Source organism: Schistocerca nitens, chromosome 1 (assembly GCF_023898315.1).
Source record: "Schistocerca nitens isolate TAMUIC-IGC-003100 chromosome 1, iqSchNite1.1, whole genome shotgun sequence".
Lineage (NCBI taxonomy): Eukaryota > Metazoa > Arthropoda > Insecta > Orthoptera > Acrididae > Schistocerca > Schistocerca nitens.
The window spans coordinates 1,150,395,658-1,150,422,992 of NC_064614.1; the positions used below are offsets into that span (position 1 = coordinate 1,150,395,658).

At 44.5% G+C, this 27,335-nt stretch overlaps 1 protein-coding gene across 1 annotated transcript in view; it reads left to right on the plus strand.

The window, feature by feature from the left end:
• The first annotated feature begins 217 nt into the window (after nucleotides 1-217).
• LOC126232736 (glycoprotein 3-alpha-L-fucosyltransferase A-like) overlaps nucleotides 218-27,335 on the plus strand; it is an 80,396-nt gene continuing 53,278 nt past the window's right edge. Inside the window, exon 1 of the mRNA XM_049942817.1 lies at nucleotides 218-363. Within this exon, the coding sequence (XP_049798774.1) occupies nucleotides 218-363 (146 nt within the window). The remainder of the gene's footprint in view (nucleotides 364-27,335) is intronic.

A 27,335-nucleotide genomic window follows, 5' to 3' on the forward strand; every position in this document is an offset into this window, starting at 1 on the left:
AAGACCTTGTTGAGCATTGGGCCGATAGGCTAGTCTATTTTTCTCATCCGTCTTATCACACATGAGAATAGAGTGAGATTACTTTCTTATCGTTGAGGCCTTCTGCTATCCGCTGTTCCTAACAAAAATGTCATATCAGAATGTTGACGTTATGAGATGCAGCGACGTAGCCAATGATTGTTGATGTCTGGATACATGTTTCAGTGGGGAGAGCCAGATGAGACGTATAAAGGCTCTGACTGCAGCAGTCTCGCTGGTCGTCTTGGGCAGTGTTCTGTTGCTCGTCCTGTGGGCCAATTTGCCAGCCGACATGTTGAGACAACGACATCTGCCTTCCGTCGTCTACACTCGTCGGCCAAGCAGGTAAGTCATCTGGGAGGACATTTGGCCTGTATGGTTACTAGCATAAGCTACGTGTTCAGTAGATACTACGATAATGACTAATAGTTGAGTTGCAGAGGAATGGTTATACCCAAAAAGGGCAATCACAGAAGTTGGAAAGAAAAACATAGGCACAAAGAGGGTAACTGCGAAGAAAATATGGGTAAAGGGAGAAATTCTTGAGTTGATCGACGAAAGAAGGAAGTGCAAAAACATTCAGGGGAATTCAGGAATACAGAATTAAAAGTCGCTGAGGAATGAAATAAATAGGAAGTGCATGGAAGCTAAGACGAAATGACTGCACGCACATGTGAAGAAATCGAAAAAGAAATGGTAATCATACCGACTGACTCAGCATATAGAAAAGGCAAAACAACCTGAAGTGAAATTAAAAGCAAGGGTGGTAACATTAAGAGTACAACGGGACTTCCACTGTTAAATGCAGAGGAGAGAGCGGATAGGTGGAAAGAATACATTGAAAGCCTTTATGAGGGTGAAGACTGGTCTGATGTGGTAGAAGAAGAAACAGTAGTCGATTTAGAAGAGATAGGGCATCCAGTATTAGAAGCAGAATTTAAGAGAGCTTTGGAGGATTTAAGATCAAATAAGACATAAGGTACAGATAACATTCCATCAGAATTTCTAAAATCATTGGGGGAAATGGCAACAAAAGTTGGTGTGTAGAATGTATGAGTCTTAATGATTGGCACTCCATGGAGTGTTCTGTGCACCGCGACCAAATAGTGGATAGAATTGGAAGGATAATCAGCATTGGTCGTATTTTTTTGTTTTCTTATCCGCAAAATCGATTTTCGGTCACTTAGTCCCTCCTCAGTGCTGTAATATACAATTAAAATTGGTAGGCACTGGTATCAAAAAGCTTAGAGCGATAGGCTGACTTGTTTATGTGATCACTCTAAGCTTGTTGATACCAGTACCTACCAATTTTAATTGTATATTACAGCACTGAGGATGGTCACTAAGTGACCGAAAATCGATTTTGCGGATAATAAAACAAGAAAATACGACCAATGCTGATTCTCCTTCCAATTCTATGTATGAGTCTGGCTACGTACCATCTGACTTTAGGAAAAATATCATCCATACATTTCCGGAGACTGCAAGAGTTGACACGTGTGAGAATTATCGCACAAACGGCTTAACAGCTCATGCATATAAGTTCCTGGCAAGAATAATGTACAGAAGAATGGAAAATAAAATTGAGAATGTGTTAGATGACGATCAGTTTGGTTTTAGAAAAGGTAAAGGCGTCAGAGAGGCACTTCTAACGGTGCGGTTGATAATGCAAGCGAGACTAAAGAAAAATTAAGGCACATTCATAGGATTTGTCGATCTGGAAAAGGCGTTCGACAATGTAAAATGGTGCAAGATGTTCGAAATTCTGAGAAAAATAGGGGTAATCGATAGGGAGAGACGGGTAATCTACAATATGTTCAAGGGCCAAGAGGGAATAATAAGAGTGGACGACCAAGAACGAAGTGCTCGGATTAAACGGGTGTAAGACAGGGATGTAGTCTTTCGCCCCTACTGTTCAGTCTGTACACAGAAGAAGCAATGATGGAAATAAAAGAAAGATTCATGAGTGCAATTAAAATTCAAGGCGAAAGGATATCAATGATTAGATTCGATGATAACATTGCTATCCTGAATGAAAGTGAATAAAAATTACATGATCTGCTGAATGGAATGAACAGTCGAATGAGTGCAGAGTATGGCTTGGGAATAAATCGAAGAAAGACGAAAGTAATGAGAAGCAGCAAAAATGAGAACAGCGAGAAACTTAACATCAGGATTGATGGTCACAAAGAACATGAAGTTAAGGAATTCTACTACCTAGGCAGCAAAATAACCAATGACGAACGGAGCAAGGTGGACATCAAAAGCAGACTAGCACTGGCAAAAAAGGCATTTCTGGCCAAGAGAAGTCTACTAGTATCAAACAAAGCCCTAATTTTTAGGAAGAAAATTCTGAGAATATACGCATTGGAGCACAGTACTGCATGGTAGTGAAACATGGACTGTGGGAAAACCGGAACAGAAGAGAATGGAAGCACTTGTAATGCGGTGCTACAGACGAATATTGAAAATTAGGTGGTCTAATAAGGTAAGGAATGAGGAGTTCTGCGCAGAGTTGAAAAGGAAAGGAATATGTGGGAAACACCGACAAGGAAAAGGGACAGGGTAATGGGACATCTGTTAGGACATCAGGGAATGACTCCCACGGTACTGGAGGGAAGTGTAGAGGGCAAAAACTATAGAGAAAGACAGAGATGGGAATACATCCAGCAAATAATTGAGGACGTATGTTGCATGTGATACTCTGAGATGAAGAGTTTAGCACAGGAGAGGAATTCGTGGCGGGTCGCATCGAACCAGTCAGAAGGCTGACGACTCACAAAAAAAAAAAAAAAAAAAAAAAAAAAAAAAAAAAAAAAAAAAAATGATAGGAGAAAAAGTGGAAGTCGATGTGGAAGACATAGGGGATCCAGTATTCTAGTCATAGTTTAAGAGAGCTTTGGCAAACCTGCGATTAAATGAGGGACAAGGAATGGATAACATTCTTCAGAATTTCAAAATTCGTTTGGGGAATGGACAACCAAACGACAGTACAAGTTGGTGTGTAGAAGCCATGAGACTGAAATATATCCTCAGACTTTTGAGAAAACATCATTCTCGCAATCTCGAAGAAAGCAAGGGCAGATAAGTGCGAGAATTATCGAATAACGGTCTTTAACAGCTCATGCAACGCAGCCGGCGACGAGAATAACGTGCAGAAGAACGGAAAAGAAATTTGAGGATCTACTAGATGACGATGAGTTTGACTTTGGGAAACGTAAAGATAACAGAGAGGCTGTTCTGACGTGGCGATTAATAATGGACCAAGATATCTTCATACGGTTTGTCATCTAGAAAAAGTGTTCGGCACTGTAAGACGGTGCAAGATGTTTGAAATTCTAAGAAAAACAGGGTTAAGTTAGAGGGAAAGACGGATAGTGTACAATATGTACAAGAAAAGAGAGAGAGAGAGCAATAAAAATGGAAGATGAAGTGCTCGAATTAAAAAGTGCGTAAGACAGGGATGCGGTGTTTCTCCCCTAATGTTGAATCTGTACATCGAAGAAGCAACGAAGGAAATGGAAGATAGTCTTAGAAATGGGATTAAAATTCAAAGTAATGAGTATCAATGATAAGATGACGTATTATCCTCAATGAAAGAGAGGAAGAATTACAAGTCGCACTGAATGGAATGAACAATGTAATGAGGATAGAATATGGACTGAGAGTAAACCAAAGAAGGACGATAGTAGTGAGGAATGGTAGAAAAGAGATTAGCGATAAACTTAACTTAGAAATTGGTGACCACGAAGCAATCGAAGTAAAAGAATTCTGCTATTTTGGAAACAAAATAACATGTGACGTGCAAATCAATGACATCACAAGCAGACTAGAACAGGAAAACAGGTCATTCCTTTCTAAAAATTGTCTTCTACTCTGAAACATAGGCCTTAATATCAGGAAGAAATTTCTGAAAACGTGCATCTGGAGCACTGAATTGTATGGTAGTGAATCACAGGCCACTGTAAAACCGAAGAATAAGGGAATCGAAGGGTTTGAGATCCGGTGCTATGGTATGATGTAGAAAAGTAGATGGACCGAAAAGATAGGGAATGAGGAGTTTTTGTAAGGAATCGGAAAAGTAAGGAACATGTGGAAAACACTGATAAGGAGAAGGGACAGGTTGAGGGACATGTTCTAAGATATTAGGTAATAATTTCCATGGTGCCAGAGGGAACTATAGAGAAAAAAAAAAGACTGGCAGAGGAAGACAGAAATTCGATACATCCAGAATTCGTGGCGGGCAGCGTCAAATCATTCAGAAGACTTATGTTAAAAAAAATAGAGAGAGAGACAGAGAGATAGAAAGAGCTGCTATTTTAAAAGAAATTTTGAACCTCATTACATAATATTCCTTTTCTAATTACTAGTTTTCTTATCAGTATAGGTGGTTGGGTAATGACGTATTTACCCGTTTATGTTTGTGAAGTGTGTCTAAGGTCAAAGAATAGTGATCTGTGTGAAATTGTTAGGACACATTCACAATAGAGTGCGGTGGTTCGTGATTCTGAGGTAGCCAGTTCGAATTCTGCTGGTGGTACAAGTTTTCCCCATCACCAAACTTCGCGCCAAAGTCCTGGATTAAATTCGAAACTTCTTCGCAATACATTGTGAAGTGAGAGCATGTGTTATTTTTGATGGTGAGCTTTCCCTTCAGATAGGGACAGTAAGCCCCTAGTAGAGTAGGCTATGTGCCTTCATTGTCTTATGAAGTGAGGGCATGTGACACTGTTGATGATGATCTGTCTTTCATATGGTGCTATTCAATAGGAGTAGGGTAAGTTCCAGAACGAGGTATCACCCTCTCCCTTCTCTCATCATCATGACATGACACAATACACATGCCCGTTACAGTCGCCTACGCTCAACGGATACAAAGACACAGCTGTACTGAAGGCCATTGTACACTGAGGAGGAACCCTTTCCGATTAGACAGCTACCGCTCGAGACCTTCAAACCAAAAAGACCATACGACACCTGTATTGGTTCTACATATCAGGCCAGCCGCTGTAGCCGAGCGGTTGTAGGCGCTTCAGTCCGGAACCGCGCTGCTGCTGCGTTCGAATCTTGCCTCGGGCATGGATGTGTGTGATGTCCTTATGTTAGTTAGGTTTCAGTAGTTCTAAGTTCTAGGGGACTGATGACCTCAGAAGTTAAGTCCCATAGTGCTCAGAGCCATTTGAACCACTTGGCATCACGTCGCCCAGACCGTCCAAATCGTTTGAAAGCTGTCGACATCTTCGTGATGGAACCGCCTATCAACAGCCCAGACTTAAGTCCAATTGAAAATGCGTGTGATTACATAGGTCAAAAGCTAAGGCACATACGTCCCCAGTCAGGAACAGCTGGGGAATTTGCCTCTGGACCAACATCCCCCTGGACTAAGTCAATTCCGTAATCTTCAGCTATCGACGCCGATGTCAGGCTGTTATTACTGCTAGAGGGGGCGTCATCTGTTACTGAATATTTATTGTGATCAATAAATGAATCATTAAAATCAAAATATATATCTTTCTCTGCCGTCAAAATGATTTTCTTGCCTGTCAAAACAAAACAGCTGAATGGCGCTTCGTCATTGCACTAGCGTTTGCTGCCTACATGCGAAGTGTAATGTGTGTCGTCCTTATACACCAATGATTAGGTATCAGTGAACGGTTTGTCTCTGTACAGGTACATTGAAAGTGATCAACAAAGGTGTGTGGGTGGAACTAAAGGTGTTACCAAACGAGGGGGTCGTACAGGGACCATTTACCGTTTTATTCTCGCATGTGTCAATGTCACGCCCCTCATGATGATGCCAAACGAGGGCAACAAACAGAAGGGCCGAAAAATTATAAACACCCTTTACTGTTTCGAATCACGTTCAGATTTCGTCGAATGGTTTTGAACAGTCCCAAATGGCTCCATCCTGTGTACCAGTTCAAAAATTGCGATCGCGCTGCACTCCAAACGAGTGTGATCACATTCAATGGGGTCGCAGCCCACGATTTTCTTAGAGCAGTGTTGAAGGTTTGAATGGTTCGGGCAGTGTTAGCAGCGTCAAAGGTCGCCGTCCTGTAGCTCATCGCACTGCGAACTGTCGTTTTCAACCTCATAGTGTGTGGAAATCAACGCACCAAGGGAAGGGATGGTTCCTTTGTCGCCCTTTATGCCGTCCTCTGAAGCCTTTTCGAGTTGAATCTGAGCAGTGGTGTGTCTGCAATTTTTTCCTCACCCATCCACAAGGAAACCGCGTGATTTCAATTTTGGGTGTCGTAGTTCGGACCTTCGTCGCAGAGGCGTCAAAAAAAGGTGTGAAACGCGGGTAAGAGAAAGTGTGATGACGTTCCCATCGTGCGACGCAACCACGATGGCACTGGGCAGAATTTTGTTGAAATTTGGCGACAATATGACATAACTCACGTTATACCTCACATCAACTTCTGAGCTCTGGCCTTTTTTTCGCAAGTGTGTAGACCTTACTGCTTGAACCGTCACCGAGACCGAGGGTGACGTGGCAGGGCGCCATGCTTTTGCACCATTATAGAGGAAGTCTGTAGGCCCCTTTGAGAGAAATTTCAAGCTTCTGCATCGCTTTGGGATGCTATTACCGGGTTTCGAAAAAGTGACCCTTTCACTCTGTTGTGCAGTTAATTTAGTTCTTGTGACATGCAATCTCGAAACTAACCATCTCATTGAGATCAAAATCTGTATTTTTAGAGTCTTAACCCCTCCAACTCTCCTGACATAACTAGAAAAATTACTTCTATTGAAGAAGCACAGAATTTAGAAACACGTATTGTGATTATGTTTCTACATATAGTAACAGGATATTATGACTAATTTATTAAATTGTAATAGTGAAATTGCATTTATTGTGTATATCCTGCAGAAATTCGCAATCAATGTCAACAATATTCCAGCCAGCTTGTACACATTTACGAGCTACCAAAGGAGACCGGATGTGGTAACCGCAAGTCAGAGGAGGAGATTAATGTTTAACGTATCGTCGTTAGAGACGGAACACAATCTCGGATTAGGAGAGGATGGAGGAGGTAAGTGGCCGTGCCCTTTCGTAGGATCCATCCCGGCATTTGCCTGAAGCGATTTAGAGAAATCACGGAAAACATAATCAGGATCACCGGACATGGGTTTGAACTGTCGTCCTCCCAAATGCGAGTCCATAGTGCTAACAACTGCGCTACACCGCTCGGTGCTCCCAATTCATGAAATCTCGACATACGCTATGTGATCAAAAGTATGAGGACACCCCCAAAAACATACGTTTTTCATATTAGGTGCATTGTGCTGCCACCTGCTGCCAGGTATCCAATATCAGCGACCTCAGTAGTCCTTAGACACCGTGAGAGAGCAGAACGGGGCGCTCCGCGAAACTCACGGACTTCGAACGTGGTCAGGTGATTGGGTGTCATTTGTGTCATATGTCTGTACGCGAGATTTCCACGCTCCTAAACATCCCTAGATCCACTGTTTACGATGTGACAGTGAAGTGGAAACGTGAAGGGACACGTAAAGCACAAAAAAAAGGATACAGGTCGACCTCGTCTGTTGACTGATAGAGACCGCCGACAGCTGAAGAGGATCGTAATGTGTAATAGGTAGACATCTATCCAGACCATCACACAGGAATTCCAAACTGTATCAGGATTCACTGCGAGAAAACTTGAATTTCATGGTCGAGCGGAAGCTCATAAGCCACACATCATGTCGGCAAATGCCCAGAGACTTTTCGCTTGGTGTAAGGATCGTAAACATTGGACGATTGAACAGTGGAAAAACGTTATGCGGAGTAACGAATCATGGTACACAATGTGGCGATCCGACGGCAGATCGTGGGCATGGCGAATGCGCGGTTAACGTCACCTGCCAGTGTGTGTAGTGCCAACAGTAAAACTCGGAGGCGGTGGTGTTATGGTGTGCTCGTGTTTTTCATGGAGGGGGCTTACAGCCCTTGTTTTGCGTAGCACTATCACAGCACAGGCCTACACTGATGTTTTGAACACCTTCTTGCTTCCCAATGCTGAAGAGTAATTCGGGGATGGCGATTGAATCTTTCAACACGATCGATCACCTGATCATAATACAGTGCCTGTGGCGGAGTGGTTACACGACAGTGACATCCCTGTGATGGACTGGCCTGCACAGATGCTGAAGCCGGCCGGAGTAGCCGTGCGGTTCTAGGCGCTACAGGCTGGAACCGAGCGACCGCTACGGTCGCAGCTTCGAATCCTGCCTTGGGCATGGATGTGTGTGATGTCCTTAGGTTAGTTGGGTTTAATTAGTTCTAAGTTTTAGAGGACTGATGACCTCAGAAGTCAAGTCGCATAGTGCTCAGAGCCATTTGAACCACAGATCCTGACCTGAATCCTATGGAACACCTTTGGGATGTTTTGGAAAGCCTACTTCGTGTCAGGCCTCATCGGCCGATGTAGATACCTCTCCTCAGCACAGCACTCCGTGAAGAACGGGCTGACATTTCCCAATAAATCTTCCAGCACCTGATTGTACGTATGCCTGTGAGAGTGGAAGCTGTCATCAAGGTTAAGGGTGGGCCAACACCATACTGAATTCCAGCGTTACCGATGGAGGACGCCACGAACTTGTAAGTCATTTCTAGCCAAGTGTCCGGATACTTTTGATAACATAGTGTATATTAGCCTTTTGAGAGTGCCACATTTGCAGAACGTGTCTCTATTGTCAATGAAAATACTGAAAGACAGTTTAGCACGTCAGATTCTAAATAGGTAAATATAAATTTTGCTTTAGAGAGCAAAGTAGCTGACCAACGCCAGCCGGTGTGGCCGAGCGGTTCTAGGCACTACAATCCTAAACCGCGAGACCGCTACGGTCGCAGGTTCGAATCCTCCCTCGGGCATGGATATGTGTGATGTCTTTAGGTTAGTTAGGTTTAAGTAGTTCTAAGTTTTAGGGGACTGATGACCTCAGAAGTTTTAAGTCCCATAGTGCTTAGAGCCGTTTGAGCCATTTTATTCACCAACATAAAAGAGAGTTTACGCTATTCATCCCATTATTGGACAGAAATACAAATATTAACTTATTTTAATTACATTGATTTTCTCCTCACTGTTAAAATTTAGTAACTTTAAGCATTTCAGTACTATTTGTGTCTTGTCAGAACAATTGACTGACAGAGTTTTGTATCACAACATGTTCTGCACAGGCAGCCCCAATTGGTGAGTGTGTTGCTAGTGCACCTGCAACGTATTCATTCCTTTGGAACTTTCCACGATAACTGTTCTAAACTGCAGGCTGTAGCCATGATTCATTAACAGCCCTGCACGAGCAGGGTGTAATTCACAGCTGGAAAGCATTCGTTCCTTCCATAATTATTGAAAAGGGACAGACTACCATGTGCAGAGTTACACAAACCAATATACATACATACGTAATACATACATACATACACTCCTGGAAATGGAAAAAAGAACACATTGACACCGGTGTGTCAGACCCACCATACTTGCTCCGGACACTGCGAGAGGGCTGTACAAGCAATGATCACACGCACGACACAGCGGACACACCAGGAACCGTGGTGTTGGCCGTAGAATGGCGCTAGCTGCGCAGCATTTGTGCACCGCCGCCGTCAGTGTCAGCCAGTTTGCCGTGGCATACGGAGCTCCATCGCAGTCTTTAACACTGGTAGCATGCCGCGACAGCGTGGACGTGAACCGTATGTGCAGTTGACGGACTTTGAGCGAGGGCGTATAGTGGGCATGCGGGAGGCCGGGTGGACGTACCGCCGAATTGCTCAACACGTGGGGCGTGAGGTCGCCACAGTACATCGATGTTGTCGCCAGTGGTCGGCGGAAGGTGCACGTGCCCGTCGACCTGGGACCGGACCGCAGCGACGCACGGATGCACGCCAAGACCGTAGGATCCTACGCAGTGCCGTAGGGGACCGCACCGCCACTTCCCAGCAAATTAGGGACACTGTTGCTCCTGGGGTATCGGTGAGGACCATTCGCAACCGTCTCCATGAAGCTGGGCTACGGTCCCGCACACCGTTAGGCCGTCTTCCGCTCACGCCCCAACATCGTGCAGTCCGCCTCCAGTGGTGTCGCGACAGGCGTGAATGGAGGGACGAATGGAGACGTGTCGTCTTCAGCGATGAGAGTCGCTTCTGCCTTGGTGCCAATGATGGTCGTATGCGTGTTTGGCGCCGTGCAGGTGAACGCCACAATCAGGACTGCATACGACCGAGGCACACAGGGCCAACACCCGGCATCATGGTGTGGGGAGCGATCTCCTACACTGGCCGTACACCACTGGTGATCGTCGAGGGGACACTGAATAGTGCACGGTACATCCAAACCGTCATCGAACCCATCGTTCTACCATTCCTAGACCGGCAAGGGAACTTGCTGTTCCAACAGGACAATGCACGTCCGCATGTATCCCGTGCCACCCAACGTGCTCTAGAAGGTGTAAGTCAACTACCCTGGCCAGCAAGATCTCCGGATCTGTCCCCCATTGAGCATGTTTGGGACTGGATGAAGCGTCGTCTCACGCGGTCTGCACGTCCAGCATGAACGCTGGTCCAACTGAGGCGCCAGGGGGAAATGGCATGGCAAGCCGTTCCACAGGACTACATCCAGCATTTCTACGATCGTCTCCATGGAAGAATAGCAGCCTGCATTGCTGCGAAAGGTGGATATACACTGTACTAGTGCCGACATTGTGCATGCTCTGTTGCCTGTGTCTATGTGCCTGTGGTTCTGTCAGTGTGATCATGTGATGTATCTGACCCCAGGAATGTGTCAATAAAGTTTCCCCTTCCTGGGACAATGAATTCACGGTGTTCTTATTTCAATTTCCAGGAGTGTATGTATGCAAAATTTCAATTTTTGTCTGGGACAATGGGCAAAAGCCTTCCCAGCTGATAGGAGTAGGGGAAAATAGGTATTTACTTGTCATGTGAGACATTGTCTATTATTTTCGTATTTTTTAATTTAATATCGATTTTCGTTTGTACCGGTGAATATTTTTTCTGTCTTACATTTAGTCTTCCTTGTGCTCCAAAAGCTCTTCACGATGAGCTAAACACTTTTCCATGCTACACCAGTTTAAAATTTTACATAAAGCTAATTTGTAAAATCACACGCATACGCCTACACTGGTCTCTGGTAGCAGTACTGTCTACTAGGTACAGACCTTGTGGTTAACAAACTGTTTCCCTCCAAACCCGCCATTCTGGAGAATGGTAGTTATATCATCATCTGACATCATGGCCGCCATCTTGGGTTACGTCACGGAATGGATGACAACGCCCTCTGATGGTGGTACTGTGTACTGGGTCAGTTGGACTCTGGACCCCATGGCAAGTATACTGGATGGTGATACTGCATCTAGTTGTTTGACTAAATAGTGCATGCAAAATAAAAACTTATGTCCAGCATAGGCCAAGTTCTCTCCCCACCATTTCCTAGGATAAGGTGGTGGTCAAGTAACTTAGGTTAGTGGAGATAGCCCAAGTGCCCTTTCTTTCCTGCCATTTTCTTAGGTTAGTAGAGATAGCCTGATTGACCTATCTTCCCTCCAAAATTCAGACCTCCTACCAATCTATAGGAAGAGGTGGCGGTTGGATGACTTAGGTTAGTCGAGGTAGCTCAAGTGTCCTTTCTTTCCCACCATTTTTAGGTTGGTAGAGACATATTGACATATGACAGATTGACATATCTTCCCTCCAAAATTCAGACTTCCTGCCAATCCCTAGGAAGAGGTGATGGTCAGATGACTTAGGTTAGTGGAGGTAGCCCAATTGATCTATCTTCCCGCCATTTTCTTAGGTTAGTAGAGGTGTGTTGGATTGTCCTGATGGAATTTGAACTTGCTGGCATTTTCTGGGGGAGGGGAGGGGGGGGAGGGGAGGGTAGGGGAAGGAGGGTTAGGTCAGTGGAGGTAGCGCAATTGACCTATCTTCCCGCCAAAATTCAAACTTCCTGCCAAAATCAACCATCCTGAATGACATCATGGCCGCCATCTTGGGTGACATCATGTGCTGTTGCCATCTTGGATGACGTCATCGCCGCCATCTCGGATACATCTGGCAACAGTGCAGAGTGGGATGGTACAAACATATCCCCACTACTTTTGGGAACTTAGAAAAGTGAACCGATATTTTCTCTAAGGCTTTCAGTTACATCAGGAGATGACTGGCTATTGGAGGATCCAATTATCGTTTTATGCCCACCACTGATACAGAGTTTTTCTCAAACAATCTCACATGCAGCTTCAATTTCTACCTCTGTGGATTTGAGTTCCTTGTCTACTACCACTAATACACCACCTTCATTTTCCATTTCCCTATTTTCTCGATATATGCTTAATTTTTCACCAAAAATCTCACTGTTATCAGTTTCTGTTTAACCAGTTTTTTGTACCTAGTATTATGTGAGCCCCACTGCTTTTCATGAGCGCTTCAAACTCTGGCACTTTGTTGTGAATGCTTTGGCAGTTTAACATTAGGATTTTAATACTCTCACCTGTGGGAGGCGTTTCTTTCGATTTTACACCGATATTTCTAGGCTTCCTACTGCTCATTACCTTGGTTGAATGTAGAGTCATCTAGTTTAAAAAAACCTTTCCGTGCACTCCACACAGAATTAGGTATCTGTGTAGCAGCGTATGATGTATAGTTCACACCTGATCCATTTAGGGAGCCCTACAGTTCTCAATCCTATGACGCAAATCCAGGAAGTCCCAGCCTAGGGCCGGCTGAGGTGGCCAAGTGGTTCTAGGCACTACAGTCTGGAACCGCGCGACCGCTACGGTCGCAGGTTCGAATCCTGCCTCGGGCATGGATGTGTGTGACGTCCTTAGGTTAGTTAGGTTTAAGGGGAGTCGGAGGTGCCTGTGCTGCCCATGTTAAAATCACTAACTTTGAGAAACATTTATGAATAAACTACCAAATAGAAAAATTTGAATTTTTTTACATATATAGTGGTTTAGTATTGCAGTTATGACAGAGGGATTTTGGAGTATCTTTTCTAGTTTCCTTCCAATTATTTTTTTTATTTATGACCCAAATTTTTTACAAATAATTGCTTTATAATTAAACTGAAATGAAACTACTGAACATATTGCCAAATGGCTGTGTTACAATGTAAGTTTGACCACTAGGAGTGCTGTATAAAAATTTCATCTCTCTAGCTTGAGTGGATTTTGAGAAAATGTTCCTTATATTCGAGAAATTCTAATTTACGGGAAATGGCTATCAAAGTTTTTCAATACATTCCTGCACTATAGGATGGATTATCAGGGTCTTCTTCTTCATCCTCCAAAAGCTTCCTTTTCTGCCTTCTTTTCTGGCCTGTTGTTCCATCATACTTCATATGCCTTTCTCTTCTTTCTGCTGCTCTTATCCTTTCTCTGTCAATATTTCTTAGTGCTCGTACAGTGTTCACCCCAGCTGTAAATCCTAATGCCTTCAGAACTTCGCACTTCACACTGTTCCCTTGGCTGTAGGTTGCTATTGCATCATAAACGCCAAAGTGCAGTGTTTTTATGCTTACAAACACCCTTTTAGGAATCACTTTCCAAATCAAATTGTTTACGCTCTCATTAGGATTCTGCGTCTTTCCGTGTAGACATTTGTTAACAATTCTGGCTGTGCTGTCATGAAAAATTGGTTTTATCGCATTTATCACAGCTGCTGGCAAACCATGTTTGTGATCATAGTCCTTTTTTGCATTATATTTGCACCAGGAATCTTGTGGGCACAGGCTGTGTTGAGGGTATTCATTGGGAGAGGCAGTATGAAGGAACAATGCCCACACTGCTTTTCACATATCACTAACATTACTAGTATTTTGCTTTATAGCATACCCATGGTATCTCTGTAGACGTTCAATCACCTCATCAGTAAGCCTGCCTCTCCCTCCTATTGTCTTTCCATCACTGAGCTTACTTGAACCCAAAGTCTGTTTGAGCCTTCGAGGCCGTGCACCCATACGCTTTTGCACATGCCCAATGCATTCCAACTTTTCGACTACAAATTCATTTCCATATGGTTTCAGGTCCTCTATAGTCTTGAAACCTTTGGAGTCACCATCCCCAAGGTAGTATTTGTACATAACGTTGTATCTGGGAACTGAACGTTCAAAAATTTGTTTCACTCCATCCACTTCCATTGCTCCACTTGATCCACTAAAATTTGCCTCACAGGTTCCACTGTGCTCTCCTTTGATTTTATTTTTGCACCTACAATGTTTTGATAATATTGCAACATCTATCACTTTTGCACTATCACCACAAGTAGCAGTTACAACCCCATTCAGGGATTTATGAACCCTATTTTGCCAGGAACCATCTAATGCCACTACCAAATCCCTAGAACCACCGTTCATTTCTACAGATTCCTCCACTGCTTCCTTCATGGTTTTCAAAGCCACATTTTCAACAGAGGATCCTACCAGTTCACAGTAGTACCCCAATTTGCTTGGAGGTGATGGCAAGTTCATAATACCACAAAACAGTTTGCCAGCAGCAGACCCTTTTCCGATGCATCGAAGACCATACACAAGTCTAACATTCACATCAAACACTCTAGATCATCCATTTTCACCAAAGAGACTGGCATGTGAATTGTAGAAAGTCACTTTATACTTGCAACATGCACAGATTATCTTCATCTCACAAGCTAAACTAAAGTGCTTTGTTATCTCTAGTCCCACTCCTACACTTGAACACATTTTGCACAGAACACTTACTTTCAGCACAGAAGATAATAATCCAATATTCAGTACTTCGTTAATATCATCACTGTCACTAATATATTCACGAAATCTGTCTCTTCCACCAGTCAGCTTCTTGCTAGAAGATGTCACAGGGCTATGGCCGGCCATGTGTTGCTTAGCAGAAGAACGCATTGTTTCAGTAATTGTAGTATCGCAACTTGATATTAGTGTTAATTTTCTTTTCCCTACGTTCTTCATCTTCTTATATACACGGTTACTAAAACGTGGCATCGTAACCAGAACAACGCCTTACACAAGAAGTATAATACTACCAACAACAGGCGCAACACTGAACTAATTCGAAATGGTAAACAGCAAAGAGACGATGTTCCGCGCTCTTAGCGCTTCATTTGTCACAGAAAACAGTGTAGCCAACCCTTGCACACTCGCTGTATGCGTAACATAAGACGCTGTATGCGTAACAGGCCGAGAAAATCCCAAGCAGTTCGCCAGGAAGTCACGAGAGGGTGTTAGATGCATTCAGTGGCCGCCCATTTCCTCTGCAGGCGTGGGGGAAAATGGTAATAACTCCACTTCTAGGGCGAGTAGAACAATAATTCAAAGTTTACATTAAAGAGGAATGTTCCAATTAATTTTTGGTAGCAAAAAAAAAAAATCGTAATTTTTTGGATTTGACCACCTCCGGCTCCCCTTAAGTAGTTCTAAGTTCTAGGGGACTAATGTCCTCAGAAGTTAAGTCCCATAGTGCTCAGAGCCATTTGAACCATTTTGAATCCAGCCTAGGAAGTCTCTGGTTGAGTGCTTCCACTCCACTCAGAACCAAAGGGCCATGATCAGTTCTGCGGACAATGCTGCAAATTATGAGCTTCGTTTGAACCCCTTTGCATGTGATGTTAATCTCGACCAAATCGCTGGTTTGGCGCAGTCCATCCACCATGCCAGTGTCGATCAGTAGCTGGGAATGTGTCGCTCGCAGGCTGCCCATGTCTCATTGTCGGATCGTGCAGATGAAAAATATTCAAATTCCATGGCGCACAGTCGTGCCATAAAGGTTGGGGTGGAATGAGGACCACGCAGATGTTAAGTGCAATGGTGAGAAGAGGCCAGTGGCCAGCATATGGCGTCCTGTGTTGCAGATATAGAATCCCGTGAGACACATATCCTGTCTAGACAGGTTGCACAATAACTGGTAAGGAAGATATGGTCAGAACAGTCGCCATGTTGGACTTCCCAGGTATTGTGAAGCAGGATATCCTGCACCACTAAACGTAGTTCCCGGCACGTAGTATAGTGTGGAACCTGATCTTTTAGGTGCAGGACGCAGTTAAAATCACCTCCTAGTAGGCAGTGTTCATATCGTCCAAAAATAGGGGGTGATGTCCTTAGAATGAAGCTAGGGCCACCCATGTTGTTGATCAATGGCCGATGGTGCGTAGAAAGTAATGAAGCATTTCCCCATGGCAGTGAGTGCCACGCCCCGAGCTGATGGAAGGAAGGCGACAGGGATCCCTTCGTGGGTGTAGATGGCCATTCCACAGCCCATGGGATCACCTGCGGAGGTGCGGACGGTATAGCAATTGATATCTTGGAGACTGGCCAAGTGAACTTCATGCAGGAGGGCGAAATCAGTCTCAGACGGTGTTCAGGAAAGATAGATTAGGCAGAGTTGGTAGTGGAGTTTGTCTGTCAGTAGTGGTTTATCTTGTAGTGAAGTCGAAGTAGATACTCCGTGCGGATTGGTATGGGTGGAGGTTATACTTAACAGCCGAACTAAGTTAATAATTGGCTCCTTCTACCGACCCCCAGACTCCGATGATATAGTTGCTGAACAGTTCAGAGAAAATTTGAGTCTCGTAACAAATAAATACCCCACTCATACGGTTATAGTTGGTGGGGACTTCAACCTTCCCTCGATATGTTGGCAAAAATACTTGTTCAAAACCGGTGGTAGGCAGAAAACATCTTCCGAGATTGTCCTAAATGCTTTCTCCGAAAATTATTTCGAGCAGTTAGTCCACGAACCCACGCGAATTGTAAATGGTTGCGAAAACACACTTGACCTCTTAGCCACAAACAATCCAGAGCTGATAGAGAGCATCATGACTGATACAGGGACTAGTGATCACAAGGTCGTTGTAGCTAGGCTCAATACCGTTTCTTCCAAATCCACCAGAAACAAACGCAAAATAATTTTATTTAAAAAAGCGGATAAAGTGTCACTAGAAACCTTCCTAAGAGACAATCTCCATTCCTTCCGAACTGACTATGCAAATTTAGACGAGATGTGGCTCAGATTCAAAGATATAGTAGCAACAGCAATGGCCGCTATCGACAGGGGATCTCAAGTTGATTCCGTATTTCTAGATTTCCGGAAAGCTTTTGACACCGTTCCTCAAAAGCGACTTCTAATCAAGCTGCGGGCCTATGGGGTATCGTCTCAGTTGTGCGACTGGATTCGTGATTTCCTGTCAGGAAGGTCGCAGTTCGTAGTAATAGACGGCAAATCATCGAGTAAAACTGAAGTGATATCAGGTGTTCCCCAGGGAAGCGTCCTGGGACCTCTGCTGTTCCTGATCTATATAAATGACCTGGGTGACAATCTGAGCAGTTCTCTTAGGTTGTTCGCAGACGATGCCGTAATTTACCGTCTAGTAAGGTCATCCGAAGACCAGTATCAGTTGCAAAGCGATTTAGAAAAGATTGCTGTATGGTGTGGCAGATGGCAGTTGACACTAAATAACGAAAAGTGTGAGGTGATCCACATGAGTTCCAAAAGAAATCGGTTGGAATTCGATTACTCGATAAATAGTACAAATCTCAAGGCTGTCAATTCAACTAAGTACCTGGGTGTTAAAATTACGAACAACTTCAGTTGGAAAGACCACATAGATAATATTGTGGGGAAGGCGAGCCAAAGGTTGCGTTTCATTGGCAGGACACTTAGGAGATGCAACAAGTCCACTAAAGAGACAGCTTACACTACACTCGTTCGTCCTCTGTTAGAATATTGCTGCGCGGTGTGGGATCCTTACCAGGTGGGATTGACGGAGGACATCGAAAGGGTGCAAAAAAGGGCAGCTCGTTTTGTATTATCACGTAGTAGGGGAGAGAGTGTGGCAGATATGATACGCGAATTGGGATGGAAGTCATTACAGCAAAGACGTTTTTCGTCGCGGCGAGATCTATTTACGAAATTTCAGTCACCAACTTTCTCTTCCGAATGCGAAAATATTTTGTTGAGCCCAACCTACATAGGTAGGAATGATCATCTAAATAAAATAAGAGAAATCAGAGCTCGAACAGAAAGGTTTAGGTGTTCGTTTTTCCCGCGCGCTGTTCGGGAGTGGAATAATAGAGAGATAGTATGATTGTGGTTCGATAAACCCTCTGCCAGGCACTTAAATGTGAATTGCAGAGTAGTCATGTAGATGTAGATGTAGATGTAGATGTAGAGACGGTTCGCCGCCTTCTATTACGATGTTTCGGAGAACGTAGTTTCGTTACGCGACATTCCACGTCCGACGATGGATGGTAGTCACATTTGTCTGCAAGAAGGCCACCGCAATGACAATGAACGGGTTGATCTCCATATTGTTGGCGAAGGTTGGATCAGCAACTGGCCTTTGGCCTCTAGCAGGATGGACGCTGCGTCGTTAACGATTTTAACATAGACCGCACTGTTCACGACCGACAAGTGTATTTCTATGACGTCGCTCGCCGGGATCTTGACTTAATCTCACAGAAAATGCTCCACCTCGAGTGCTCTGGGTCGGGAATAGTCGTTGCAGAAATTAAGTCGGAGGGTAAACTTACGATAACGGCTCGCCCTGTGTCGTAGACGCTAATCCGGCACGTAAGTAACAGCCATCAGCACTAAACAAGGCGAGCTTTCGTTGCGCACACAGAAACACTAGCGTCTCCGCTCTGTTGCCCTGCCAGAGGCTGTCTAGGTCTGAGCTATCCAAGTAGTACTGACGACCCGGCCTCAGAGCTTTATTTCATCCTGTACTTCTCTACTACTTTCTAAACTTTACAGAAGTTCTCCTGAATACCTCGGAGGACTAGCATTTCTGGAAGCAATGATAGTGCAAAGAAATGGCTTAGCCACAAAAAATGGTTCAAATGGCTCTGAGCATTATGGGACTTAACATCTGTGGTCATCAGTCCCCTAGAACTTAGAACTACTTAAACCTAACTAACCTAAGGACATCACACACATCCATGCCCGAGGCAGAATTCGAACCTGCGACCGTAGCGCTGGCGCGGTTCCAGACTGAAGCGCCTAGAAAGGCTCGGTTACAGGGCCGGCCCTCAATAGCGAATTTGCACAGGCGAAGTGTTAATGTTTAGGCACCAATGCTGGTGCAAAGAATTCTCACGGCGTAAGCCCTTTTCGACAATTTAGAATTTTGGGATGTGACATGATCAGTGCCTATTATTTGATGATGCATAAATATTGTTGGTTATATTGAATTTATACTCAGTTTCAAATGGATGCATAATGAGGCTAGGGTTTTTAGATTTTCTTTTAGTCTGTACCTGCCCAAACGACCCATACACTATACAATAACAAATTTTGCGGATAGTATTGGATCTTCTCTGTCTTTCTTCCTAATCATTCGCAAATAGCATTGATTCTGAATTAGCATGTGAAGGAGTCGTTTTGTAACGATAACCGTCGTCTTCGTCTTTTTGTGATTGTGTCTTCTGCTGTTTGACTACGTGACTTAATTATACTACAATGGTTCAAATGGCTCTGAGCATTATGGGACTTAACATCTGAGGTCATCAGTCCCCTAGAACTTAGAACTACTTAAACCTAACTAACCTAAGGACATCACACACATCCATGCCTGAGGCAGGATTCGAACCTGCGACCGTAGCGGTCACGCGGTTCCAGACTGAAGCGCCTAGAACCGCACGGCCACACCGGCCGGCGCTTAGCCATAGCCTGGGGGATTGTTTCCACAATAGATTCTCACTCTGCAATGGAGCGTTCATTCTTAAAATTGCTACATTACTTCTACGAAAACGCAAATTTCCTCCTTTGTAGATATGCTGGTCTAGTTGTTCTGTGTGCAGTGCACATAAATCAACATTTTAGTATCCATGAAAACGATATAAGAGAAAAGGCGAAGTTTCATGTTTAGTTAGAAACCCTACAGTCTGTCCGTGATGACGATGCGATAGTCGACCGACCGCTATATCATCCTCAGTATTCATCATCGGATGCGGTACGGATGGGCATGGGGTCATCCCACTACACTCCTAGCCGTAGTCGGCGATTCGACTTAGGAGCTGCTAACTCTCAGTCAGGTAGCTCCTCAGTGGGCGTCACAACTCTGAGTAAAAAACAGTTCAGGCCTCTCACCAAGGAAAGTTCCTGGAAGTGCAGAGAATCGAACACAAGTCGTTCGCATTAGAACCTGTCTAACTCACAAGATTTTTTTCTTTTTCTTTTTTTTTTAGGTGTCTGAGTCGTGGCAGGGTGGATAAGAGGGTGAAATAGGCAAGGGGCGAAACTCGAGGCCAGGCCCTGACATTCCCACCTGCCCCTCACTACAAGGGATTTGTCAAGAAAGGGACTAGATCAAGGTAAATGACAATAAGGGTTTTTTATGCGTCTCAAACAGCCTCTCCATACAAATGCCAACCTCACCTTCACGAGTTGCAGCCAAGGATTGCTGCACGGTACACCCTGTTACCACTAACGAGGATATGGCGACCGAGTATCTCCCGGAATAAGGAGACACCCTCTACCAAGCGAAACGGCCTCCTAGGAGGGCGGATGAGCAGGTAGAGGCAGGTGTAATCTCACCACTGGAAAATTACCCTCTATCACGCAATAATTAATAATGGTCAATCAAATCATCCACATTTATTTACGTTTGAAAAGTATCCGATCAGATTTCCTAGTAATATATGCGCCGACAGCTCGTCGACGCCAAGGTATTTTTCTAGTACGTTTATTCCTTGGAACAACAGAGGTACGAGTATGTATGCTCCATGGTTATTATAGTTAGAGAGAGAGAGAGGAACAGCTTCGGAAGTATTCGTTTGAAGATTATCGGAGTGCTAAAAGAGTTTTATTTATTCTTTTTCGCGCTAAAGCGACCTAGGAAAGAGTATAGTTTGTGCCGTTAGCGCGATAGTAAAGAGAAAGATAAATTTGTACAAACTAATTGCAAGAGACTTGGAACCAACACCAAACGGAACATGTATGGAAATGAATTAATATAATTTTGCCTCAGAAATAAGGTTTGTGACCATTTTATTTTAGAGTGAATGACGAATGAGTTCTCTGTCTGAATCATTGATGATTGTCTGGGCCCTGTAATTAATTGGGAAGTTTCAGCTGTGACGAAGAGAGCCTGCAATCTCTGAGTTTAGAAATCGTCCAAAAAGGCTTCGTCCACATCTGAAATTTTAGATCTGTCGTAAACTGAACGAATGGTTCAAACGATCGATTTTCCCAACTGAATGCAGCGCTTAATAATAATAACCAATGCAAAGATCTTTTCTAGCAAGCCAGCCGCTGAATATTAAGACGAAAGGCTCCACCAGAGATTCTACTAGGCTGATTTCAAGTAATTAATATAGTTTAAACTGTATACAGATAAAGAACATTTCTGTGTGAGAGTGAAAGAGCGATAAAGGCGACAGATACACTTCGGTACAGACAAAACATTACACCGAGTTAGCGGCAAGCTGCATTCACCACATATAGACTTTCATCATTTACAGAAGTAATCAAAGAATTCAATTATACAGGGCACTCTCTTGTCCTTGGGATGGGAAACTGTCCCTAAAGGCGGAAGAGCCACATGATGGCCAACGGCATAGAATGAAGAAGGCAAGGAGAAACCACTTCATTAAAGATCTAATTAGATTTCTCAAGTATCAGCAGCCATAATATGAATATGAAACAAGCTCTAGTAAAAATGCAATCTGGAGTAATAGCCCCTCATTCGGTTCTCCGGGAGGGGACTACCAGAGATCTCGTTTCAACAGTTCATAGGAAGAAAGGAAATAAAAAGAGCTATAGTAGAATTGGAACGTGGAACGTCCGCACCTTACTGCAGATGGGGAAGCTCGAAAACCTTAAGCAAGAAATGAAGAAAATGAAGTTGGATATACTAGGAGTGTCTGAAATGAGATGGCCTAACTGCGGAGATTTCTGGAGTGATGAGTACAGGATAATTCACACAGGAACGATAGAAGATAGACCTGGAGCAGGTGGGGTTGGAGTAGTTATGAGTCGAAAATTGGGGCAGAGGGTGAAGGGATATATACAATATGGAGGAAGGATAATACTTGTCAGTCTGGATACCAAACCTACAGAGACGGTTGTGATACAGGTCTATATGCCTACCACAAACCAGGAGGATGAGGAAGTTGAAGCTGTATATGAAGAGTTAAATGGAGCCTTGAGAGGAATCAAAGGAGAAACAAATTTAATAATTATGGGAGACTGGAACGCAATAGTAGGAGATAAAGAGGTACAGCCAGCTGTTGGACGCTACGGCCTTGGTAAAAGGAATGATAGAGGAGACCGACTTATAGAATTTTGTAACAGGAATCAACTGATAATATCGAACACGTGGTTTCAACATCACCCCCGTAGAAGATACACCTGGAAGTCACCAGGGGATAGAGAACGATACCAAATTGATTACATTCTAGTCAAAAATAGATTTAGAAATCAACTAAAAGACTCTAGAGCATACGCAAGCCCAGATATTGTGAGTGATCACAACATGGTTGTTGCGGAATGCCGACTCAAGTTCAAATGCATAAGGAAGAAAATAGGAAATGGAAAACTGGATATAGGGAAGCTTGGAAACCGTGAGACGCAGAAGGAGTTCCAAGAAAGGGCTAAGGATCTAATTCAGCAGCATCCTATAGAGAATGTAGAACAACATTGGGAAAATATGAGAGATGGCCTAATAAAAGCAGCTGAAGAGATAATTGGAAAACAAAAACCTGAAAAGAGGAAGGAGTGGATAACTGATGAAATAATACTTATGTTTGAGGAAAGAAGGAAGCTCAAAAATAATGAAACGGAAGAAGGGAAAACGGCATACCGAGTGCTTAGGAACAAAATCAACAGGAAGTTGAAGCAAGTAAAAGAAAGATTCCTTGAAGACAGATGCAAAGAAGTTGAAGACCTTCTGAAGAAAGGGAACCTTGAATTAGCATACAAAACAGTGAAACGCTTCTTCTCAGGAGGACAAAGGATTAGATGTAATGCCCTAATAAGAGAGGATAATAAGAGGTGTATAATCATGAAGATATAGCACTTACGTGGAAGGAATACCTAGAGAAATTATATGGAGGCAACGTACAAGATGACATGATTGAAAGTGAGGACGAAGTAGATAAAGATGAACTAGGAGACAGCATACTAAGGTCTGAATTTGATCAGGCACTACAGGCACTTAAGCACGGAAAAGCACCAGGAATTGACTCATTGCCTGCAGAAATCATCAAAGCAGCTGGAACAGAAATAAAAGATAAATTGCATAAATTAATCTGCCAAATATATGATACTGGAGAGCTGCCTCAGGACTTCAAAAAGTGTATTATTGTTCCATTACCAAAGAAAATGCCAGCAAAATCGTGTGCACAATACAGAATCCTCAGCCTAACATCACATGCATCAAAAATTTTGACGACCATCCTCCTCAGAAGAATTGAAGGGAACGTGGAATGCATGCTCACAGAAGACCAGTTTGGCTTTAGAAGAGGGAGAGGTACCAGAGAAGCCATTATGGCCCTAAGGCTCATAATAGAAAAAAGAATGGAAAAAGGAAAGGACACCTACATAGCATTTGTTGACCTCGAAAAGGCCTTTGATAAGGTTGAATGGAAAAAACTATTCCAGATATTGAGGGAAACTGGAGCTAAGTACAAGGACAGGAGAACGATATGGAACATATACAAAGAAGAGGTGGCAATAGTGAGATGTGGGGAACATCAACAACAAGCAAAAATTAAACAGGGTGTGAGACAGGGATGTGCACTCTCCCCTGTCCTCTTTAATATGTACATACAGAAAGCAATGGACGAGGTCAGAGAAAAGTTAGGACAAGCTAATGGAATCAGGATCCAGGGAAAAATAGTTGATATGCTGCGTTTTGCGGATGACATTGCTGTCCTAGCGGAAAATGAGGAAGAATTACAAGTAGTGTTGGAGGAAATGGAAAACACTCTTGCTACACGGTACAACATGAAAATTAATAAGTCAAAAACAAAAATCTTAGTTGCAAGCAAACAAAATAATCAGGCAATTACGAATATAAGGCTGAATGGAGAGAAGCTGAAAGAAATACAAGACTTTGTCTACTTGGGAAGCAGAATAACATCAGATGGTCGTAGTAGGAAAGATGTAATAAGTAGAATAAATCAGGCAAAGACTGCATTCTATAAAAGGAAAGGACTCCTCACATCAAATATGATAAGTATGTCGTTAAGGAAGCGGTTAATAAAGACCTTTGTTGGGAGTGTGCTTCTCTACGGCAGCGAAACCTGTACACTTGGAGAGGACGAAAGAAGAAGGATTGAAGGATTCGAAATGTGGTGTCTGCGAAGGATGTTAAAAATTCCATGGACGGCCAGGATGACAAATGAAGAAGTCCTGCAGAGAGCGGAGGAAGTTCCAGTTCTTTGGAAGACGGTCAAGAAGAGATATATGGATGGGACACATTCTGAGACATGAAAGTCTTCTCCACACTATAACGGAAGGCCTTGTGGAGGGCAAAAGGGCAAGAGGCAGACCTAGAAGAAAGTACATAAGCCAGATAATGCAGGACCTAGGATGCGGAAGTTTCACGGAATTGAAGGGGCTGGCCGACAATCGCACTGAATGGAGAGCTGCTGCAAATCAATCTTAGGATTGGCAACTTAAGAAGAAGATTTGTATTTGTATTTTAATTTGTATTATTAGTGGGCCAGCATATCAGGCCTTTCCTGCTTTCCTGGCGGCGTGGGGGGGGGGGGGGGGAGGGGGAGGTGGAGCTGTATGGGGGGACGCCCGTAACTTCATGGCAGACAAACATAAGAACTAAAATTCAAACCGAGAAAAAAACGTCAGTCGACCATGCAATTCCCTTTACACATTCAAGTCGCCAGACTGGACATGTTGGTACGCTGCACCATTTCAGAAATGATCTTCCATATGTCAAGAATGTAGGAGGTTAGGTACTCCCAAACTAAGGGGATTGGATTGTGATACCGCTGTGCAAATAGCTGGCAAAGGTCAGATGATATGTGGGTGTACATTCGAGCATACGGTGGGGTTCCAGTATATAACACCAAAAATCAAGTGTGGAGTGTGGGGGATCGCGGAGAAGGTAGGCGATCATCTCAACTTCCAATCACGTGATAGCATGGTGCTTAGCTGGGGTAAAGTGAGAAATGTGTGGAAGGAGTTGCAGAAAGGGATGGACCATTGCTGACGAGGTGCAGAGGTAGCAGGCCAATATACATAGTGTTAGGAACCAGACCTTACATTTCGTAGTGCGCGTAAGGTGGTGCTCGTCAGTGTCCTTGCACGGGCAACTTGTGCAAAGTGTCGATGCAGCCAGACTGATACGGTATAATCACTGGTTGTAGGGAAACTAACCATTGGCAATGTAGTACCAAAACGCCCTGATATCCCACAGAAGGAATGGAGCATGGATAGTCTTCAACATTGTCGACCATTGGACGTCTGGGCATTGTGTTACCAACGTGTTTCGGAGGGGTATGCATCGATGACAACTTACGAAAATCTGCATTGGGCGTGTTGTCCAAAATATTCAAATGTCTGTGAATTCCCAAGGTACCAAATTGCTGAGGTCATCGGTCCCCAGACTTGCACACTTCTTAAATTAACTTATGCTTACTTAAACTAACTTTAACTTATGCTAAGAACAACACGCACAGTCATGCCCGAGGGAGGACTCCTCGAACCTCCGACAGGAGGGGCCGCGCAATCGTGACTTGGCTCCTCAAACCGCGCGGCCATTCCGCTCAGCGCGTGTGTTGTCGGAAGAGCATCATGTTCAAAACTAAGTTCGATAATATAGGCATGAATGTGAGACAGCACCAGAGCAATGTGCTGTATGATGCAATGTGCAATGCGATTGGCGGTTCAGGTGAGTCCGGCACAAGGATTTCCAAGGTCAGTGAGTAAGGGATGTTAAAGGTTCCCGCCAACGTCTCAATATTGTATGAACATACACTCCTGGAAATTGAAATAAGAACACCGTGAATTCATTGTCCCAGGAAGGGGAAACTTTATTGACACATTCCTGGGGTCAGATACATCACATGATCACACTGACAGAACCACAGGCACATAGACACAGGCAACAGAGCATGCACAATGTCGGCACTAGTACAGTGTATATACACCTTTCGCAGCAATGCAGGCTGCTATTCTCCCATGGAGACGATCGTAGAGATGCTGGATGTAGTCCTGTGGAACGGCTTGCCATGCCATTTCCACCTGGCGCCTCAGTTGGACCAGCGTTCGTGATGGACGTGCAGACCGCGTGAGACGACGCTTCATCCAGTCCCAAACATGCTCAATGGGGGACAGATCCGGAGATCTTGCTGGCCAGGGTAGTTGACTTACACCTTCTGGAGCACGTTGGGTGGCACAGGATACATGCGGACGTGCATTGTCCTGTTGGAACAGCAAGTTCCCTTGCCGGTCTAGGAATGGTAGAACGATGGGTTCGATGACGGTTTGGATGTACCGTGCACTATTCAGTGTCCCCTCGACGATCACCAGTGGTGTACGGCCAGTGTAGGAGATCGCTCCCCACACCATGATGCCGGGTGTTGGCCCTGTGTGCCTCGGTCGTATGCAGTCCTGATTGTGGCGCTCACCTGCACGGCGCCAAACACGCATACGACCATCATTGGCACCAAGGCAGAAGCGACTCTCATCGCTGAAGACGACACGTCTCCATTCGTCCCTCCATTCACGCCTGTCGCGACACCACTGGAGGCGGGCTGCACGATGTTGGGGCGTGAGCGGAAGACGGCCTAACGGTGTGCGGGACCGTAGCCCAGCTTCATGGAGACGGTTGCGAATGGTCCTCGCCGATACCCCAGGAGCAACAGTGTCCCTAATTTGCTGGGAAGTGGCGGTGCGGTCCCCTACGGCACTGCGTAGGATCCTACGGTCTTGGCGTGCATCCGTGCGTCGCTGCGGTCCGGTCCCAGGTCGACGGGCACGTGCAACTTCCGCCGACCACTGGCGACAACATCGATGTACTGTGGAGCCTTCACGCCCAACGTGTTGAGCAATTCGGCGGTACGTCCACCCGGCCTCCCGCATGCCCACTATACGCCCTCGCTCAAAGTCCGTCAACTGCACATACGGTTCACGTCCACGCTGTCGCGGCATGCTACCAGTGTTAAAGACTGCGATGGAGCTCCGTATGCCACGGCAAACTGGCTGACACTGACGGCGGCGGTGCACAAATGCTGTGCAGCTAGCGCCATTCTACGGCCAACACCACGGTTCCTGGTGTGTCCGCTGTGTCGTGCGTGTGATCATTGCTTGTACAGCCCTCTCGCAGTGTCCGGAGCAAGTATGGTGGG